The sequence below is a fragment of the Cladophialophora bantiana genome, assembly GCF_000835475.1.
Source record: "Cladophialophora bantiana CBS 173.52 unplaced genomic scaffold supercont1.5, whole genome shotgun sequence".
NCBI classification, from domain to species: domain Eukaryota; kingdom Fungi; phylum Ascomycota; class Eurotiomycetes; order Chaetothyriales; family Herpotrichiellaceae; genus Cladophialophora; species Cladophialophora bantiana.
In genome coordinates, this window is record NW_015971579.1 from 1 (window position 1) to 21,220 (window position 21,220).

The following is a 21,220-nucleotide window of genomic DNA, read 5'->3' on the forward strand; positions in this document are numbered from 1 at the left end:
AGTTCTCTCTCAGCCGATTCAGGTGAGAGGAGACTCTTATAGCTTCCCCTCTTTCTGTCACGTGAAAAGGGTAAGGCAGCGTTAACCGATAGCCTTGTGCCTCAACCGTCCTTTGCCTTATCCTTTCCTTTTCTTTCTATACCGTCCACCCGATTCGGGTGGAGGGCGTAGAGTACTTGGGGACAACGGTGGGTTCGTGACACGCATCCAATTTTCAACGAGTTATCAGACCATTTTGCTACTGTCGTCGCAGCTGCTGGTCCTCCAAATGACTCGAGTTGATATTGTTGCAACACTCCAACTATGCCTTCGAGTCATCGAAAGAGGCCACTTTCCTCGCTATCCTCACACGCCAGACCGCTGGATGCGAGCTCAAGCACATTTGTCCGTGATGTTCAACACACCGCGACCTGTACGCGAACATGTGGAGAAGCTGGGTTCAACGACCTCTACAAGTACGATTGTTTCATGGTCAAATTTAAGAACTACTCTCATTATTCAGATCCCTCCCAGGAAAGGGGTGATGCAAAACAAAACGAGTGGTCGGAGCCAACTACCATTGACACGAATCAAGATATGTTACGAAGTTCAAGGACGCATATGATGCATTCGAGAAAAGTCCGCTTACCGTTCCCAGCCTTGGACCAGATGCCTATTAGACGACCAATATCAACCCGATGCTGTAGCTGAATAAACAAGCGGCGTGCAATCCCATTCTGTCAGTGGTCGTGTGGGATCTGATTTCTCGTCCCGATCTCGTGGTCCCCGAATCTAGCGAAAGACGGACCAAGAAGAGATTCTTCTATATACTTTTACATGCGCAAGCCAAATGGCCCAACGCTGCCGAAGAAATTGAGTGGCAACGCAGCAGCATACGAGCCGGAGAGGGTTTCATACAACAAGAGCGACAATAGGATCACTGTTCTCAACCCAAATGGATACCTGGCCTACCTGATACAGCAGGATATGTTCACCTCGAAGAAAATATCCGTCTACATTGGAAGCGCAATGCTCGGAAGTGTAGGGGTGAGGAGTAGCGAGACGGTTGAAGCCCAAACACTGGTAGCCCGAAGAGACCCGAATTCCGTCTTTAACAAGGTCATCTACCTAGAAGCGAAAACAACTGGAACCGGCTGGGATGTTAAGACCGCAAGCACATTGGACATCGAAAGGTTAGCAAGACTTTGGAAGGTTCGGCAGATTTGAGATGTTCTGTGTGGCTGGAATAGATCTCGCGACTGCGCCAAGCTATGGAGAGCGTTGAAGGGTGTTACAAGCAACCTTGGAGGAAAGGAGGTGGGCGGAGGTCAGTCTCGATGGCAAGGCTGTGTCTTGGTAGACAATGGTGTAATGCCGGTAACTCAGTATATAGATAAACAGGATGTTTACCGTCCAAGTGACTTGATGAAACAAGGAACACACTTTTATAGTTTCCTGTAAGGAAGATCCTGAATGGTGATTTAATATGTTCACTTATCACAGCTGTCGTCGGTCTATTCGTCACCGCCAGTCCCCACTTTGTATATACCTAGGTATGCGAAAGAGCCAGATCAGGCACCCCACGCTCGGGTCAGGGAGTGCTCTGGACGCTCACGCTGAGATAGAGACGGAATCGAAGGCCTCCGGCTTAATTCCAGAGCTATAGCGAAGCCTATCAAGGCCGTGGTGAGTGGTTTGGTTCTTGCTTAATTGTCCCTCTCCCCCCAGCCACCTGTCGGCCCTTGGGGCCGATATGATCGAGGGCCGAGAAGAACGTTCTGCGAGAGGCTATACGAGGTGACGCGTTGCTAATACGGATTGTTTGTGATCCAGACTGTGTTTATGCTCACCGATGTCCCCAGAGCAAAAGCTGGAGAGCCCCGCAGGTACGAGGAGGGCGAAGATTGTCACGCGTGGGCTTGGGGCAACGCCAGAATTGTGAAAAGAACCGAAGTTTGAACGGAAGATTCATATTTCCACGCTCCATTTCAGTGGCACGGCTTACTCATTCTTTTCGCATACTCTATTCACTGCTTTCTCATCAAAGTCAGCGAGTCGGATGTCGTAATAGTCAGGACGAGTCGCCCCATTTTCATCATTTGTGTCAAGATACCCGATTGAAGCTGATTTATCATGATTCAATCCTCTGAATAAAGCACATGGTGCAATAACAACAGGACATAGATTAACTCTTCCTTTTCTGACCCGCGTTAATTATGTTCTAGTCCTCATGTGACTGCACATCATTGACTGATCCTTTTTAGAGACTGGCAAGTATGTCTCTTTGGTCTGTCCGAGATTGAAGTCCAAATTAAGGACATTGATCATCCTATTGGCTTGCGCCAGACAGCCTCGCGCCGTATCGCAAACCAACGGGATCGTTTCTCCAGTCAGCGATATTTCTTCCTCTCTATTTCTTCACGACTCCATCTTCTTCCTTATGGCTTGCTCAACCAGCTCCAGAAATGCCCCCTGTGGGATATATACGTCGTCAGCTTGCCAGTCACCGCGGGCGCTGGTTTGGGTACGGTCATCGACTGATTCGGCGCTGAAATGTGCGTGGCCCAGCATGGCCGCCATGTTGAGGAAGCCTTTATGCTTGAGCCCGAAGGGCAGGATCTCGACGAGGGCCGAGCCCCGCGGGAGGAACATGCCATGTGTCAACCCCGCGCCGTGCACGCCGACAAGGATATCAGTCGACCGGTCGACGGCGAGCTGCTGGGCGAAGGGCAGTTGCGCGAAGTCCACCACGTTGAGCTGAATGGTGGGGTGGCGGAGACGCAAGGCATCGAGCAGGCGGGCTTGGTCGACCAGCCGCCGTTTAGTCGTGCGATCGATGTAGGTGATGACAAGCGGGTCGTCAGGCTGTTTGGGGGGGTCATGGATTTGGTAATAACTCAACACCCGCCGCGAGAATGCGCGCAGCAGAGGGGAGTCGGTACAGTCGAGCAGGTTCCAGTCCCCCTGCCAAAAGGGGTTTCCTCCACCCGCCAAAGGCACTATAATGTTTCCTGGCTCAAGTGGGAAAGAGCTTGTGATGTCGCTCAGCCTGAGGATCGGCTTCTGGGCAAAGAGATGCCATAGCTCAGAGTATGGGCCGTCGGGGAGATGATCTAGAAGGAGCACCTGGGTGTTAGAGAAGTCGGAAGGTTGAATAAAGGGAGCCTTCGTGGCTGGATTGTGTGCCATGCGGAGGATGTCCAAGGTCATGAAGGTAGCGAAGATCTCCAGCAGGGCGTGCCAGATGTTTTTGTACTCGTCTTCCCGCTTGAGGACGATGGTCACTGGAGAAGCCTGGATGGTACTCGAAGGGGTCGCGCCCTGCATAGTGGCAAAGCTCACGGCGGTGCTGAAAATGTACTTTGGACCCGTGGAGTACCAGTAACCTGGGAGGTTGATGAACCGCGGCAAGCCGCTGTTAAGTTCGTCGGGTAAGAGGTCACGGAGGCTGCAGTCCAGCACGAACTTGTGTTGGTCGAGGTCGAAGGTGGCGGGACCGGCGATGCAGAAGGCATCTTTGCGTCGGGTCTTGGTCTCGGTGATGCTACTGAAACAAGTCATGCGCGAGGCCGATTCAGCGGTACAGTATTCAGCAGACCGTTGGCTGAAGTTGTCGAGATAGCCGAGTCCAAAGCGTTCCTCGCAGAACAATGACTGATTCGATACCGTGCTATACTCGAACGGCCAGGCAAATTGGTCAGCTTCGAGCAGTTCTGTGTTCGAGCCATCGTGGCTCACAGCTCCAGATAATCCAGCCGTCCTGTCATATTCAGCACCGGCGGGTGAGATCAACCACGAGCGACCTGAGAGACCGTAGAGAGCAATTGTAACTAAGATGAAGACGCCCAGGAACACAACAAGCCGGTAAGGCTGGAGCCGTACATTGACCAACATTTTCGTGTGGACAAAAGGGCAGCTTTGTTGTCAGCGCTGGTCTTGTTGGGGAGGCCCGGGGTGAGATCGCAAAACATCACTAGGTTGAGGCATGGGCGCTTTACTCTGAATTGAGGCCTGGCGTCTGACAAAGCTGCATCATCTTCCCGTACGGATCGAACTAAATGCCGAGTTGACGACGGCTCTGAAAGACTGAGACGACAGCCGTTTGGAGCGGTAGCTGGCGACAGCACTCACAAGTCAATCCTGATGCCAAGAGCCTGATTTACCGCGCTTGCACAGCAATCAACTCATTCACAGGCCCTCACCCTACGCTACCTACGTCTTGCCTGTTACTATACAAGGTACGCGTCCTAGGGTTCCAGAGGTGTATTCGGCAAGACGATCATCGCATGATTCGCTCGGGCTGCCAATATAGGGGGGCGGCGGTCTGGAATTGCAGGCCCGGGCTGCTCATGTACTTCGTACCCCGTATGGTGTAACCGGCCCGTCTGGCCCCTTGTGTTTCAGTTCTGCGAGTGGCTAAGTAAGCGCCTCACCTCCTGCTCAGCCGAAACAACTGTGCCCTGTGGACCCGAAAAGCGCCAGCGGGTAAGGAAGAAATTCCTTGCTAACTTCTTTTCTCCCCCATATCTTTTACCGCTGCTTGCCATTTTGGCTCCTATCTTGCTCCGTGCCAGCAAACTAACAAGACGGAGATAAAATACGTGGATCTGGGAGAAGAATTACATTTGTTACCAACGAAGGAAGGTTGGAGGACTAACCGAATGGGCAGAGATTTAAAGTATTAAATATTGAAATGAAGCTGTTTGATTCCCCACAGAACAGCATCCAAGACAATATCCCCCACACTTAGACCGGTTTACGGTAGTAGCGGCCCGGCCCATATTGGGGACTATAAGGCGATTAGCAACGCTTGCGGCGAACTGCAAGGCGAAGAAATTTATAGCAGTGGTAAGAGCAACGTAATTCTGAACTGTGAAAAGTTTACAACACCATGCACTATCTAAAATTAAAAAAAAGAAGGCAAAAAAGGGCGTGACGAGGTTCGACAAATCGCCCAAGGGTACGCACCACTAACTTTTTGTAGGGGTTGGCCCCCTGGGCGAAAAAAGGACCCACGTATATGTTAGACACAGCCTTGAGGAAACCCGGTTACGAGTTGCATTGGCGCGACTCACCACACTCATTGGACAGATGGAAGGATCCACAGGAGAACAAGGCTGAGTCACGTGATATGCCCTGTTGGCTCTGTTGGCCCTGTTGGCCCTGTTGACAGAGCGCACAGAGCGCACAGAGCGCACAGAGCACAGGCATTATATATACACCCTCGTTACCCCTACATAGTTACACTCTCTCCGTAGCCAACTCATGTTATCTACTGGACTATACAGTTCTTAGTAACAGAGAAACCTTGCTCATATCGCGTGTGATCCACAACCAGCTCATGCTATACCAGGATTGTTGCTGAGAACCCTAACCCAGTTAGGATCAGTAGGGATCCTTAACACGAAGCTACAGCGATATCTAATTCCGATGAGACCATCGATCCTACTATCTCACCGAGGGACCGCTTCGACGCTCTACTTTCCTTAGCTAACCTACGGCTAAGTAAGATACCTACTTTCGACGACTTCTATAGCGGCCTACACCCAGATCTATCGATCGACCTAAGTCTTTCCGATTTAGAGCTGACGAAGCTCGTCTCGCCGATGAGCCTCGGGACTTCCTACCCTTTCTCCGAACGTAAGCATAGTGCGACCGGTAATAGCCCATCGGAATCGGGGCCTCGCACGCTAGACGCGGTGAAAGCGTCATAGCCCGTTGAGCTGCCGATCCTGCCGAGCTAGGCGGTTATGGATGCGGGGGCTAGGACCCGCTCGTCGGTGGAACCCTAGTAAAGAACCCGTATTCCTGTCAGCAAAATGGTGGACGTTGCCACGATGCAGACACTCCTAGAGCCTAGTCCCTCAACAGGCCAGTGGCTAGATCGCAGGGCGAGAAATCTTCCGCCCATCGGAGTAAACAGAGACGACGGTCGGACAGCGGAGGATGCCTTAGCGTTCACCGGCGATGGCGATAAATATACCGAGCTCGATTTATTCCCATCCCGTTGCATAAACCTAATGACGTGACTAATTCCCTCGAGCCAGGAGAGGTCGAGGACGACGCCATGTTCGATTAGTATTTATGCTCTCCTTCACCCCCGCCCTCGCCCATCCCTTCACCGGAGGACACGACCAGCGAATTAAGCGGGTCAACGTTGTTTTAATGCCGGCGGCGATCGGACCCGTGGTTGCCCGGAGTTATATACGCAGACATTGAGAAGTCCAGCTCCAGAAACTTCGCCGGAGAGTGAGATGATTCGAGATAAAGATAACCCTTGCCACGCCGCGAATGGGACTTGCATCCATCTGCGAGTCAACCAGCCTAAAATCACGCTCCGCCTTAAACTCCAGGACAGGGGCCAATCTGGAAAGAGAAAAAAGGGGCGGGGACGACGATCATAAAAAACGGGGAATCGAGGAACTAAGAGAGAAGGGAAGGGAGGTAAACGAGACAGCTCCGTTGAATGTAGCGGTCCAAATCTGCTGGTGTAGTGAAAGAGCCACTTGAAGAGATGTTTCTAGAAGACGGACCCCCTGTTGAAACCCAGCTCCCAAGGATTCCAGCTAGCTAGTTACATTAGTTAAAATTAGGTGGTTGGAAATGGGCTTTCCCATAACTACGATTCTCGCTTGAACTCCTTAAGAACCAACAGAGACTCTTCCATGACTTTGCCACAAATATACTTGCAAGTCCGTTGAGGACTCTCGGCATCGCTATTCCAGCAACGGTTCTGGCCGAAGACAAGGAGCAAAAAAGGCCCCAACGAGGCACAAACTTCGTTCATGCACAGTATTCTTGTGGAGACATAGGTTACGTTCCAGGTATCTTCTTCCCCTATGCTCCGGCATCAAAGACGTTCCAGAGCAGTAGAAGTACGGGTATTAAGGCCGCTGCACCCTTCGACAGAGCCAATGTCCTGCAAGCTATTGAACAAGTGATTGAAGACGCAAATGACTAAAACTTTCCAACCTTGATTTCTGCGTCTGGCTCGTTTTCCATCATAAATCGCACTCGCGTTTTAATCTTCTCGTCCAAATCATGGAAAGATTTTGCCCCACTCTTCGGTGGTGGTGATTGTTCAAGCGACTTCATAATGAAATCGAGGTTGTCACGAGATACAGTCCGGGTTGCCAGACCGACGACTATTTTGGCCAAGGCCACCACGCAGCCGGCAATCGCAATGGTGACACCCACCTTGGACGTTCGAGAGTCCAGTCCGTACGACCAGACATGGACCAGGAAGTTGACAACGAGAGATTGGACACCAGCTGAATCCGGAGAGGCAGGTTGAAGTGTATAGTCGATAAGCGACAGAGACTGTGCGACGATGATGGACTGGGGGTCCGAAAGTTCAGAGGCAAAGGTTGGAGTTTCAACAGAGACGATGAAGTCTTCCTCGCCAACAAACGCTTGCTCATTGCTTAATGTACCGTTTCTGTCCACGTTCCAGGCAGCTAAGATCCAATTCGGATCGACATAAATGGGATCGACAGCACCTCCTAGAGCAAGAGGACCCTCGTCCTCCATGGTGACGGTGCTAAATGGATTGGTAATCGGGGACGTGTCAAACACGTAGGTAGCTAACCGAGGAAAAACAAAGGATGAGCACCATGAAGTTGTGGAATCGTCAGAGAAGATGTACTCTGTGATAAGCGGATTCATGGAAACATTCCTGAGAAGAGGAGTTGGCTCTGTGGCAAAGAGAGCATCCCAATCGCAGGGGCTACTGGCGCTCTCAGAAGTCGTGCTCTGCTTTGGGCATTCATAGTTGGAAGAATTGAGATAAATTGCCCGGTCAGAAGAATACACGTTAGTCGTCACTGGCGTCGACGAGGAGTTTGCGAGATAAAACTGTGCATGTGCATTCTCAGAATGTGACCAACCAGGCCCCGTGCGAATGCACATTGTGGAGATAGGCGATCCCTCGATCGTGTACGAGACAGGATAGAGATTCTCGAATACGTTGCTGGAAAAGCCTGTCGAAGGCCCGCCGAGTACCGCCATGAAATCGAAGCAACGGACATATTTTTTGGCCGTGATTTGTGTCACCGAAGAAGGCAGGAACGCTCCCATGCAGTCGCAAGAGAAGAGATACCCAGGTGCCTGTCTTCGACGAATGACTTGTTGGGCATTTCGAAATGCGCGGTACATACTCGAAGTGAGGCCGGGACCAGCGAACTCAGCGGCCGAGGTAAAGTTGGATTGTTCGCCAGAGAAGGACCATTCGTTGAAATCTATGCTGATCCGGTTCAACGTTTGACGACTGGGGATGATAGGAAGAGCTGGTACTGTGCCGGTGATATTGAACGAGAACCTCATGAGAGACTGAAAATTGATTGATTCATCCGTGATATACCGCAAGTCTCCGACACCGCCTTGCAGACATGAATATTGGCCATCAGCCATCTGAGTAGATGAGCAAGTTAGGATTTCAGATGAGCCTGGGGGTTTGGATGCTCCGATCCCAACGACCTGCTGGTATTCAGGGACTGTGATCGTCCTCCAGCCCAGGGTTGGAAGGAGTAATACCGCCGTAGCGGGTCCCATGAGATTGCAAACAATAGATAACAAAGCTGCAAATGTGATTAAAAGGTAGATTGTGCGCCTTCTTGTATTCCCTGTTGTCGAAGGAAGTGGCACACTCCCAGTGCGCGGAGAGAGTGGTGATTTCCACAGACTAGGAGACTTGAAGCTCATCAGCTCACCAAAGTCGCTGGGAAGGACGAGACAACGAAATGGAAGCCCGTCCCCATTTCTGGCCAACAGCATTGTGAGATCAAGCATGAGGCTGCCTGCTAAAAAGATAAACCATATCTCCAGTGCTTTTGCAACCAGTTGTAAGGCGCCGAGGATATTGTGGTCGCTCTTGTCAAGTCGGTCGGTGGTATGTTGCCAGTTTTGGGACCATGGGTTATCATTGCAAGAGCGGACGCCGCAGGAAGCGCTCGCGCCAGCTATATACCCCTTAAAATTCAGGACTAGGAGTGCAATGATACAGGCAAGCCAACCAAGTGAGAGGAATAGCAATGAGACCACCCAAAAGACACTGTTATACCAAACTTGGATCCTGGTGCGAATACTGGAGGAAGCTGGCGAGGTAGATTCATTGACAGCGGTCGCACTTGACGCCGCGACTTCGGTTTTCCCCATCATGTATCCGCGAAGTTGGGGACAGAAAGCAATGATTTCGCCAGGAAGGGTCGCTGGAAGACAAGCAGCCCGACAGCAATTGAACAGAGAGGCCTAATATCCCGCAACTCTATAAGCCAAACCAGGCGCAACCAAGGCTCGGGTCGTTGCTAGTTCGCAGCCGCACCGAAGAGGATTCAATCAGCCACCTGATGGTCCTGTGCACTGGTACTCCGATAATTGGCATGCCTACCACAGGCGGACGCGACATATCGGAGCTGAAGCCAGTGGAGTGGGTTCTACCATGACAACGTACTTTTGCAGTGGGGGGTGATGTGCGCTTGGGATTGGCTAAAGCAACTGATTCCCGTTCAAGCGGCTACCAAATTAGGTCAGCGTGCTGAGGTGTCACCCACACTAAGAGAGATCATGTCCTGCAGCTTTACGCAAAGGGGATGCATATCACGTAAATGGCGAGGCCAGGGAGCTGACGTCTTGTGCACGATCCGGAATACATGTGAAGATTTTCCGACGTTGACCTTGAATGATGGCCAACCACCTTACATGCAAAGATAGCCCACTTTCCGTCACTGCAAGTGTCATTGGCATCCTGATACGGACACGCGCACAAATCGCGTCACCCTGCTAGGAATTAGAATGACCACTAGTGCATAAAATGACATTAGATTTTCTGGCTTATGGGTGCGACACGCCTATTAGTGCCTAAAATATTAGGGTGGTAAAGCCTAATGTACAGGGTATTAGGGGCGCTGTAACCCCTAGACTCCGTTTTAAGGGGCAACCATCAAATAAATATCTAGTCATTTATTTGCTAGTGGTCATTCTAAATGCTAGCGTGGTCACACGATTTTGTGCACGTCTCCCTATTTGTGACCACTCTTATAATCGGCTTCTGTGTACGGTTACAGGCACTGAATGCACTAAGAACGATCGATTGTGAAATTGTGCAGGCCCTTCACATGACCATACAATCCTTCGAAGAGACCAGAATGCTCGAAGACGATATAAGTTATACTTAATAAAGCTTTAGGCACTGATAGGCATACCTCGCCTCTAAGCCTCAAAAATTAGCTGTCATACTATTAAGTAGTGGTCATTTTATCTACTAAGTCTGACCACCAAGTTTTGCACCAACCCCGTTTTACACCACCTAATCGAATCGCGACCGTAACAGAACAAGTCTCAATTACTCAACTAACACTATCGTTGATGTGGAACACGTGTGTGAACGCCTCGATTGGGTCATTAGACGTGCCATTCCCGTTGTTTATAGACTGCCTAGTCCTCCGCGTCGTTGTCGTTGTCGCTCTCAATGTCGCCCATGCCTCTTTAGCCTGCTGTATAGTCTCGATGCTAGCAAAGGTCTTATTGGCATTAATTGCCTTGCCTTTTTGTTTCCTGGCCTTCGATCGCTCTAGTTAAGACTCAAGCCTAGCGATTTATTTATCCTTCTATATATTCTCCCACTGTAAACGATCGAGTCGTTTAGCCGTTTTTCCTAGAAAGGTTCTTAGTGGCCTTGAGATCCCTTCCTGATGTGTTGCTCTGTGAACTGAATCGCTGAAATTTCGTCTATTACTAGGCGATAGATAGACATCGCTATCGAGAACTTTGCGCTTGCGAGAAGGTGGTGTTTGTGGCGTAATCTTATTAGTTACGGCGCTAGTAAGAACGAGATTCGATCGAATTGCCTTCCGTAGATTCCATGGATAGATACCACTGGCGTTTTAGCTAGACTTAATATTGGCGACACTGAGGCCTTCCTAGCTAGCTTTCTAATAGATCTATAGAAACCTCGTTTTCTTTACTAGGCTTACATCGTCGAACCTAGCTAGATTAGCGATCTACGCTCGATAACGAGACTTAACTAACGAAAAATAAGTAAGATTAAGTGGCTAAAGAATGTGACTCGAATGGGGTAGTAAGTAGTACATCACGATGTTATTTTAGTGACATTTCCATATAAACTCGTGCGTAACATAACTCTTATAGCCATTTAGTAGTAAAAGTCGATACTCGCCGCGAGTAGTTCCTTCTATAGTTGTTTAAGGTAGAAAGATCTAATCTAGCCAGCTTAGTCCGATTTCGTTTAATTTTCAGCCGTTCGGAGAGATTATATATCGATAATCTGGACTAGACTCGTCGAACTAAGTAGTTTAAAGCGATTAACCTTTGAAGATGACTAGCGTCTATAGACGTTGACTAAGGGCCGAGATTGTCTCAACGAGCGTTACCCATTCGCGTGTCTCGGGCGATTTTTACAATGAACTGGTGGTTGTAGATGTTCCTACAACGATTTAATTACTGTAAACGCCTAGGGCTAATTCAGATTCATCCATATTCCAGGTATATCGAAGTTAAATTGAATATCGCTCTTTAATCGTCTGTAGATCCTAAAACCATTGTTCCAGAAGCTTAGGAAGTGTGCAATTAACGCGCTTAACATAGATCTTCCTACCTACCTTTGAACGGATATCAGGATGTCGCTAAATAAACCGTGGTAGCCAATTAATTCTAACGCGTTCAGGGCCGCCATTTACCTTACTAATTATATCAGCGAGATCTCGCACAGTGAAATAGCTAGGAGGATGTCCTTGTGCCTCAAGGTCGAGTATCCATCTCTTTAATAGTTCCTCCTGTATATTTAATAATATCTACTGTGGTTCGTGGGATAACGCGGCCGATTGAGTGCCCTGTAGTCGGCGGACGAGCGTGGAGTGGTGGACATCGTTCGCGGCCGCGGCTGCGCGAATGCTAGGATATCGACGTGATTGATAGTCAGAGATTGCTTGCTGGATCCTAGCCTCTCGATTCGAGGCCATTTACGCGTGATTAAAGGCGAATTGGTTGAGTGGTAGTTGGTTGATTGAGTTGGTAGAGAGGTGGTGGGGTGGTAGAACGCGTGGTGTAAAACAGGGTTGGTGCAAAACTTGGTGGTCAGACTTAGCCGACAGATGCTTTGGTGTGCGCCTCCGTACCGTAGGAATCTGTGGTATGTAGACAGGTGGCTTAAATTGCTGTGGTATAAATTGCTGTGGTGTTGTGAAGCACCAAATGCCGAGGTGTTACGGGACGAACGATTCCAACAGCGTGCATTAGCCTCGCTAGGAAATACCCATTCAGTAATATTGCCGAGATTTGCATCCAATAGGCTTCTGACAACGCACCCCTACAGAAGCAGAACGCTCAGGAATGGAACTACTTTGGACAATTGACTCCTCTTCGGCTTTTATCAGCTGTTCAACAGCAGCACCTGGGCGGGAGAAAGATTCCCGTGGGGCGGCTGACTCCGATCACAGATGCACTTCCAGTGCAAGCCGTCTCACAAAGCAGGCTCAGCATAGCTTCTCCTTTATTTGTCCGGCGAGAGCAATGTACTTGGAAACGAACTCGACAGATGTTTTGTGTCTTATTGTTGGTCCTTACCACACAGAGCATAAATCTTCATATGTGTTTGCTCCATCTGTCTGCCATGGAGGATAACGTAGGCGTCAATGGTTACATGGGGTCTGGACTGAGCGGGGATGGGAGCGACACCGAGTCATCCGGTAAGAAGAAGGTTTCTTTCGCTGAGGACGATGTCATTATGCCAAAAGCGAATTCCTTGCAGGGAAACGGAAAAAAGGTAAATGCGATTCTCATCTCTCAAATTTTGTCCTAAACTCAAACCAGACACTTTGCGAGAGATGTAAAGGACTTGGCTTGCGAATCGAGAAATTTCTTGTTCAACGCAATGTTGAGCTAGCAAGGCGAGGTTCTCACGTCTTTAATCAAAGTTCCAAAAAGCTGGGCGAAGCCGACCTAAACTCAGGATCTGGGAAGCGAAAGTTGGGCCTTTTGCAAGACATCATCTCGACCAGCGACTCCTGCCCCTTTTGCTGGCTTATTGTAAAGTCCATCGAGACCAAGAAGGATCCAGACCGCCGGCTTCGTGAAAGTGCTTCTTGTTATATGAATTGGGAAATTGATGGGCGCGAGCGGACGCAAGGTATCATGAGACCGCGCACCCGTCGTATCCATATCACCTGGGATAAATCCGAACTTGAAAACTGGGACGCGCATTTCGTGTTCTATGTTGGACCATCGAACCTCCCACATTCAGACGCGAGGGAGAACTTCGTCAACGAGGTCCTATTCCTTGGCCGTCCAATAGAGTCCTCCAGTGACAAGAAGGCACTCATGCGAAGCTGGCTTGACCTTTGCTGCGAAACCCACGAGGGATACTGTAGGCTTCCGATGAAGTGCACTAGTGACTTTGGCGACATGATTCAGAGCTCCTTCTTTGGAGTCATTGACGTGGTGACGATGACCTTGACCTCTCTTCCTCACCGAAGACTGGGGGCGGACGAACTTCCCACAGATGACCCTTATCACCCTGTCTATTTTGCAAGTGATGGGTCAAAAATCGCCTACGAGCCATACCTAGCTTTAAGCTATGCTTGGGGCCCACAATCCGACAGAGGAGCTTATATGACAGAGTTGGGAAATGTGCTGCTACATCGCCGACCAGGGGGGCTGGAGAAGCACGTCGACGACTTTCCCCAGGTGACGCGGGATGCAATCAGCCTTGTACAACGCCTTGGTCTACGCTACCTGTGGGTGGATCATTTGTGCGTTGTTCAAAAGACTCGTTCATTCAAACTCAATTGCGACTACATGGATTCCATCTACGGTCACGCTATAGCCACAATATGCGCAGCTGACGGGGAAGACAGCTCAGTTGGCTTGAAAGCTATGCACCCTGAGCTAGGACGAGAAAAGCAAATCAAAGAACAATGCGAGGACGTACTTCTGATGATATCCCACCCACCAGAAACGAGAATCCGAAACTCTGTTTGGAATAGTCGAGCTTGGACTTTTCAAGAGCGTTTACTGTCACGACGTTGTCTAGTTTTCTCTGAAGGCCGCGTATATTTTCAGTGTCGGTCCACAGGCATGTCGGAAGACATTTTCGCGGATCAACTGGGCGCTGGCTGGTCGTTAGATTTGGTAGATGCGCCATCGAGGATCCTCCCCGAGATCCACCGACGTGCGGTTTGGTTCTATCTCAGAAGCGTACGTCTTTATACTGCCAGGAAGATTACACGAGATGGGGACATTTTGGCTGCATACAAAGGAATCTCCAATCTCATGGAAGCTACCCTACAGGCACCGTTTATCTTCGGTCTCCCAAGTTCACATTTTGACCTTGCTCTTCTTTGGGAGATAGGGGGCTCAGTCGAACTTCGCGTTGATAACAACTTTGCTGTTGAGGGAGACACAAAATTTCCAACTTGGTCCTGGTGTGGTTGGAAATCGGCTACCATGGATTACTACCCAGGAATGGTTGGGGATTGTGTCGCGAACTTGAATGAGTGGCTCTTGAACCACACCTGGATCTCTTGGTATATAAGAGATGGCCGTGGGAATCTTAGGCCAATATGGCCAGGTCAGGATTCTCTCGTGGACGAAAGCACTGAAGAGCGATGGAGAGGCTATGGTGCGACTACTTATGCAGCGGATGTGGACGAACACAGAGAACCAATACTTATCCATGACCACGGAAGAGCGCTGCCCCCACCACCACCACCACCACCACCACGACGTTACCCTTCTAGAAGTGATGAGACATTCGGTTCTCTTGACCGCACCCGCGAGGTTCGAGAGTATCATAGTACAAGTCACGGTGGGAGGACTCGAAGCCGCCGATATGATGATGACACAGAAACCCGTGGCCCAAATATTACTCGGGGTGATAATCGGGAAAACGACTCTGTTTACTCCGATGGTCGAGGAAAAAGTGGAAGCCGCCTCTACCCTACCCCAACTAGCATCTATTCCACCCCAACTGGCGTCTACCCTACTCCGGGTCGTCGAGAGCAGCCTCGAACGGATGAATTCGCAGATCGCGATCGACTTCCCTCTACCCGCGAGCCCGCGTATCGAATTGGGGTTCTCCGGGACCGGTACAACGGCATCCGAGATCAAGATCGGGAATATGACGTTCGAGGTCATGAAGGCGATCTTCAACATCAAGAAGATTCATTTCAGGCAACCCTGCCACTCGAATCTGGCCGACGGAAAGGCTATTTCATCGACGAATATGGCCGCCGTCTTCCAGCAACATACATAGCACTCAGAAAGCCATTTCGTAAAACCCTGCCTGAAAACCCCTATCGCGTCCTCGAGAGCGTTGGTGGTCCGAATCCCGAGTTCCCGGATCAACCAATATTGCAGTTTTGGACTTGGCAAGCCTCCCTTTACGTCATTCCCATGGACGAAGGAAAAGTGGATAATTCACTGCCCGGGGACCTTCAACGTTGCAATATTGCTGATGATAACGGGGATTGGTGCGGAACGATCGTCCTTGGGCAACAGCAGGTGAAGGAATTCATCCAGGCGAGGCACGAGTTTATTGCAATATCTGAAGCCAAGTCGTTCACGAATGAGGAATGCGAGACCTGGACATATTATGTCCCCAAAGAGAGGGAAGATTCTGAATGGGATCTGTTATACGTTCTGCTCCTGAAACTTGGGAACCGAGGATGGCAAAGGGTCGGCTTGGGCAAGGTCTTTAGGGCAGCCTTCTCGATGGCTCGCTGGCGCGAGATTATCCTTGAATAGGAGTTTGGCTGCAAAAGGGGAACAGAGCAATTATCTCTAGGCCGAGTGTATTTGAGTATGAATGTCGCTCATCGTGGCATTACAGCTCAACGCGGGTTGCAGAGAAATTTCCCGCCGCTTTTGGAAGGTTTCCTCCCTCGGGCATTCTGCTCCGCCGTTCTGAAATACTCCGTACTGAACTCACCGACTCGCAGGCAAAAGATTGCCAGCTGTGCGGCCAAAGGAGGAAGGATTTCCAATTGTGGACAATTACATAACAGCTCCTGCCATTGCTCACGCTCTGACACACTCCGCAATTCAAAGACGCATTCGGCAATGCCGTCCAGGATCAGATAACGGTGTCCACTTCCGAGCATGTAGAAAGACCAAAACTTGTCTGATCCTCTTCCAGCACCTAGTGAGAAATCGTATTAATGATTTTAGCTGAGCTAGCTCGGTGAATCTAGTTCGCGTTGAGCGACCCGCGAACCACTGCGCAATGTTCAACCGTTACGCCTTCTTCAATCCTCACACCTGGATAGATGATAGCTTTAGCACCGATTACCACTCCGGAAGCTATAATGACGTCCCCTGCGATCCAGAGACCCTTGGTGCCTTTTCTATACTTAAAATCTTTACCGTAGTCTATTATTAAGATGGTGACGCCGGGAGCGATAATAGTTCGAGATCTAATTTTAACTATGCCGGCATCGTTAAACGTACACTCTTTATCTATATTATCTTAAATTTTAAGATTGTACCTATATATATATATTAACGGCGCCTCGATCTTAACGTAGAGATCGATATAATATTTACTATGATTCCGAGATGAGAATTTATAAGTAGTGTCTTAACTTAGATTAACTGCTTTAAGTAAGAGATTACTTACTTTCTACTTAATAAGTTCACCGTCTAGCTTATAAGCCGCATTATATTCTTTAAGAGCCTATTCGTATTATTAGCGCTTATACACTAAGGTCGAATCGAAGTAATTATACTAAACCGACCTCAACATCTTAGATTTCTTAACGTCTTCTTAACTAAAAATATTAAAGTTAAATTTCGGATAATGGAAGCTAGAAGATAACATTCGAGAATAAGTTAGTTCTATTAAATAACTCGGGGATGAAGAATACGCGAACGTATATTCGGGTTAGTACTATTAACTTTATTACTATGGCGAAGAAGTTAGCGAAGAATAAGGATCTATAAGGCGGCGATGCCGTATACTAGAAAGATATTATATTTATACGCTAGACTAACCTTAATAAGAAGATAAAGAATATTAAGAGTAAGATGAGCCTTTAGTTAGCGATCGAGATATTTCTCGAGGTCGAGCACTTAAAGATTACTCTAATCGATTAATATTAGATAAAGAGAAATATAGTTAGAGCTAGAACTTTAAGTCTATTACGATGGCTATTATTATTAATCATAATTAGACGGTCGATTTTAAGGTTCGTTTCGTAGTGTGCTCGACCCGTATAGAGATGAAAGCTACTCATCATTGTTATCTCTAGGTATCGGTTTCGCATAACCGCCTTCATAATGGGCGGGTAGACGACTCGGATGACCGGTTTCCATCTGAGACTCAATAGAAGGCGGAGTATTAAATATATTAACCTAACCGTTCTTAGACTATAGCGGTATAAAGGTGTAGGTTAGAAGGGACTTAGTTGGAATGACGCGCTCGCTCACGCTGTAGCCTTTACTAGTAAAGCCACCTCGGACACACTAGTTGCCTATTGAGTGTAGAAATTAGAGAATAGCAATTCGGAAGTGAAGTTAGCTAAACTCATAAACTGGTTGGGCTTCATCAAATTTCTTCTTCCGTCTCCGACATGTTAGACAGCTTGTCTTTGTTCTTTTGAGGTTTCGTTTCCGTTTCGGTGTAACCGCTGTAGCGCCCGTAACAGCCAGTTTCCACAGGCCAGATTTCGAGCTTAATGCCTCCTCCACTCGCTCTCGGTGGGTGTTGCGGAGACTCTTTTAAATCTTTCCTCTCTTTTTGTTCCGGGCCTATCGATAGGCCTTATAATCGTCCTCGAGTTCTGTCCGTTACCACCTACGTCGCAACCGTTGAACCTCGCGACAGATATCCTTGCACTCCGGACCAAAGCCTGGTATAGACCGTGGCGAAGGATTGGACCAAGGGGTCGAGGCATCGATGCCGGTTTGGAGTACGTTGATGATCGAATCCACATGCTCATCAATGCGTCCTTTGTCTCTAAGCTCCGCGGCGCTCAGACAGGGAGGGAGCTGTTCTTTAACGGTTTCTCGAAGTCGCGACTGGTTAGTCTTGGTCCATAATCGTTTTCTCACGGGGATGGCAGGTTACCAATCCCATGCGATGGCGGTGGCAATGGGCAGATGGTCGGAATCACAATCTCGACTGGTGTCCACACGGCAGTAGATTGTGCGAGACGCCACGCCCTCGCTGCCAAATGTCAGATCGATCGTTGTTTCCCCATTCTTCCATCTATGAGTGGTACCCGGCACGGTTAGCAACCGAAGCTGGAAGTCCTCAATGATCGCGAGCAGAGGCTGTGTGGCAGCAATCCCCTGGATAGCGTAGCGATGCACGGTTGACCAGAGAGGATGATGTAGATTAAAATCTCCCAGAACGATGACCTCGTGGTTGGTGGTCAGCGTAGCCATGGCCTATCTCAGGTCGTCCAGGGTGCTGGTCCCTAATTCATTGTACACGTTGATGATGGAAACTTTATGGTGTAGGACAGGGTGGATGATCTCCAGAGCGATGATATCTTTGGTGATGAATGACACATTCCACGTGCTGGCATCAACCCGCTTGTTGATGTAGAAGCACACTCTTGTGTTCCTGTCATTGGGATATGCCAACTGGAAATGCGTCTTCAATGGATGATAGGAGGTACGATGGTTACGCCAGGGTTCTTGAATCGCCAGCACTTCGTATTCGGAGATCCAACGGTCCTGGAAGAGACTGGCAAGGACGACATTTTTGGACTTTTGGACATTGTACTGTAAGATGCGTAATAATTGGTGTCCTGTCATCGACGGGAGGTCACTTTGGCACTGTTTGTGGCGGCTTGTCTGCGCGTAACTCGAGCATCGTTGGCACTGTCCACCCGTGGTTTCGGTGTCCAAGATGGAGTGTCCGAGCTGCCTCTTCCCATTGTCTCTCGCACGACGCTGATGTTGTTTTGAGCGTGTTTCTTTGCGGACTTCAAATGCATACGTAGTGTCGGCGGTCGATGGTAGTCCACACCGCAATACATGTAAACTGTCATGCATTTAGCGATTATCAGCTCCGCATCGTGCATCGGCCAGTCGTCGTAAATGCGTTGGTGTGCAGGGCATTTACACCCTCTGAAGATTCTTCCCCCAGCTGTGTCTGGTTCGCTTACTACGGAGGTCAGTGGTGACGATTCTACGTCTGCCATGTCCGGCACCCATTCCCCGTCTTCTCCGTCGAATATATTGCTTAGCCAGATGTCCGCGTTCTGCATTCCGAGTTCTCCTTCTCCTGTATCTAGTGGGTATAGAGATGGTTCGTGTTAATTATCCTCGGTGACTAGGGTCGCGTGAAGAGGTTCACCCATCGCTCTAAGCTGTGGATCGATGAGCGAGCCAATCTCCTCTGATGTAGGCTCTTGTTATGTCGCTGGTGTGGTGAACTCCTCATCGATAGGGAGACCGAGGAGTGCTTATACCGCCATCTCTTCAATAGGTGCCTGTGCTGGTGTTTCTGTATATCCTCCTAGCTGGTGAGAGGCGTGATTCGGTGATGACGTTGCTTATTCCTGAGCTTGTGTAGCTCTAGTCGTCGTAGATCCCATGGAGGTCCGGGTTGTTGTTTGTGTCGGGACAGTGGGAGTCGGGGCCGGGCCTACTGATAAAGCAGTCTCCTGGATACTGGTGACATTATGTGGGCTGTCTATTTCTGGGCGTGTAGTGTGTTCTCTGGCGGGGACGTACCAGTAGATGCTCCGATTCTATTTCGCGTGTTCCACTCTCTTTAATTCCTTCTTTCTTGCTGGGCAGGCGTTACTCCATGCCGTATGGGCACCTTTGCACACTGGGCATCGAGGAGTGAACCCTTCCACTCCCTTCTGCCGACAGTGTTTGGTTTCGTGTAGCTCCGTATAATAGCTATATGTTTGGAATGCGTTGCATTAAGCGCCGATGTGATCATAATGATGGCAACGGAAGCATTGTTTCACTCTGTAGGCGCGGTCGTAAAGTTAACATTAGTGTATCTGGCCCTCCCATATCATACCAGCATAAATGACGGCATTCGCCATCTCTGGGGCAGTGAATTTAACTACTATGGAGGATGCATGTTTAAGGGGGCCTTCTCTGGTTAGCCATTCTACGTATGATATCTTGGCATCGGGGATCACGGTGTAGTTGTCTGTTAGTATCTGTTGGATGGTTGCCCTCTGATCTTTGATATTGATGGATTTGGTAGAGATGCCATGGACAATGACTCCATAGGTCGGCACGATGACTTCTGCTTGATCTCCTAGGCCTTTTAGCCATCCTATGTTCTGTTTGAGTTGTTGAGCCTCCGCCCTTGTGCTCGCGAATATCTACAGATCACCACTTTTGAGCTGATGTGCGTCGACGAGCTTGATCGCTCTAGTAGCAGTGTTGTCTCGTATGGAGTTTTGTACTTGTTGTTTAGTCCAGGTGATCGGATGATTGCGGTACCGTTGCACGATGCTATAGTCTTTGAGCTTAACTGTCACCAGTCGGTCTCTGTATGCGGTCACTGTGCTTTGTGTCTTTGTGGTGTGTGATCCTGGTTGTACTAGCACTGACGGTGGTGGTAGTAGCGTTGAGCCTTTGGCCTGTGCCGCGACTTAGGCCCATAATGTCCGTGTGGTCTTAACTCCACTGAAATTTACCGAGTTGAGTGATGTAGTGCCTAGTCCTATGGAGCTCTTGACAGCCGTGACGTCTCTCTGAATGGCCTGGATGTCTTTTGCCGCGTCTTGGATGTGATGGAGCACCTCCCCCACGGATGGCTGCTGCAGCACTTTACCAATGAGTGCGAGGGTGGATTCGGTGTAACTTTGGACTATGTGCCATGGAATCTGATTGGTTCTGCCTTTATCCGCTGCCTGCAGTTGGTTGCACGCTTCTCTAAGGTATGTGGCATGCTCGTTGATGTGTTCGGGGCCATTGTTTACCTGCGGCCATCTAGGCGCCATTACCACGAAATCACGCGTTTTGGACGCGTCAATCGTGATAACGGCCTAAGATAACGTGGGTCTACCAGGAAAATTTCAAAAAGTTACGCGTTTCAAAAATTTGATCTGAACTGTGGGTGGTGTTTTTTTTTCAGCTGCATAGCTGCTTACTGTATAGAGCGGCTGGGACAGACTATGACGTAATCAATCAATCAATCAATGACCATGAAGCCGTGGGCTATCAGAATTTACATGCTCAGGCCTTGAACTTGTGAGACTGTCTACAGTAGCTACCGAGTTCATCGTGAGCGAACCAAGTTCGAAGGAGC

The 21,220-nt window shown here is 49.2% G+C and overlaps 5 protein-coding genes across 5 annotated transcripts; 2 read left to right on the forward strand and 3 right to left on the reverse strand.

Annotated features, from left to right (window-relative positions):
• Positions 1-816: 816 nt before the first annotated feature.
• On the forward strand, positions 817-1,206 carry Z519_03603 (uncharacterized protein; the record flags this gene model as incomplete). The annotated part of the gene is made up of 1 exon (XM_016761353.1): positions 817-1,206. The coding sequence occupies one exon, from the start codon at positions 817-819 to the stop codon at positions 1,204-1,206; it is 390 nt and encodes a 129-aa protein (XP_016621691.1).
• Positions 1,207-2,397: 1,191 nt separating this feature from the next.
• Positions 2,398-3,873, reverse strand: Z519_03604 (uncharacterized protein; the record flags this gene model as incomplete). The annotated part of the gene is made up of 1 exon (XM_016761354.1): positions 2,398-3,873. The coding sequence occupies one exon, from the start codon at positions 3,871-3,873 to the stop codon at positions 2,398-2,400; it is 1,476 nt and encodes a 491-aa protein (XP_016621692.1).
• A 3,063-nt stretch (positions 3,874-6,936) lies between these two features.
• Z519_03605 (uncharacterized protein) lies at positions 6,937-9,132 on the reverse strand (the record flags this gene model as incomplete). The annotated part of the gene is made up of 1 exon (XM_016761355.1): positions 6,937-9,132. One exon carries the CDS (start codon positions 9,130-9,132, stop codon positions 6,937-6,939), a length of 2,196 nt encoding a protein of 731 aa, XP_016621693.1.
• Positions 9,133-12,604: 3,472 nt separating this feature from the next.
• On the forward strand, positions 12,605-15,735 carry Z519_03606 (uncharacterized protein; the record flags this gene model as incomplete). Its single annotated transcript, XM_016761356.1, has 2 exons — positions 12,605-12,757; positions 12,805-15,735. The coding sequence occupies 2 exons, from the start codon at positions 12,605-12,607 to the stop codon at positions 15,733-15,735; spliced, it is 3,084 nt and encodes a 1,027-aa protein (XP_016621694.1).
• A 2,643-nt stretch (positions 15,736-18,378) lies between these two features.
• On the reverse strand, positions 18,379-20,912 carry Z519_03607 (uncharacterized protein; the record flags this gene model as incomplete). The annotated part of the gene is made up of 6 exons (XM_016761357.1): positions 18,379-18,717; positions 18,765-18,979; positions 19,061-19,102; positions 19,976-20,239; positions 20,300-20,549; positions 20,607-20,912. 6 exons carry the CDS (start codon positions 20,910-20,912, stop codon positions 18,379-18,381), a joined length of 1,416 nt encoding a protein of 471 aa, XP_016621695.1.
• Positions 20,913-21,220: the final 308 nt, after the last annotated feature.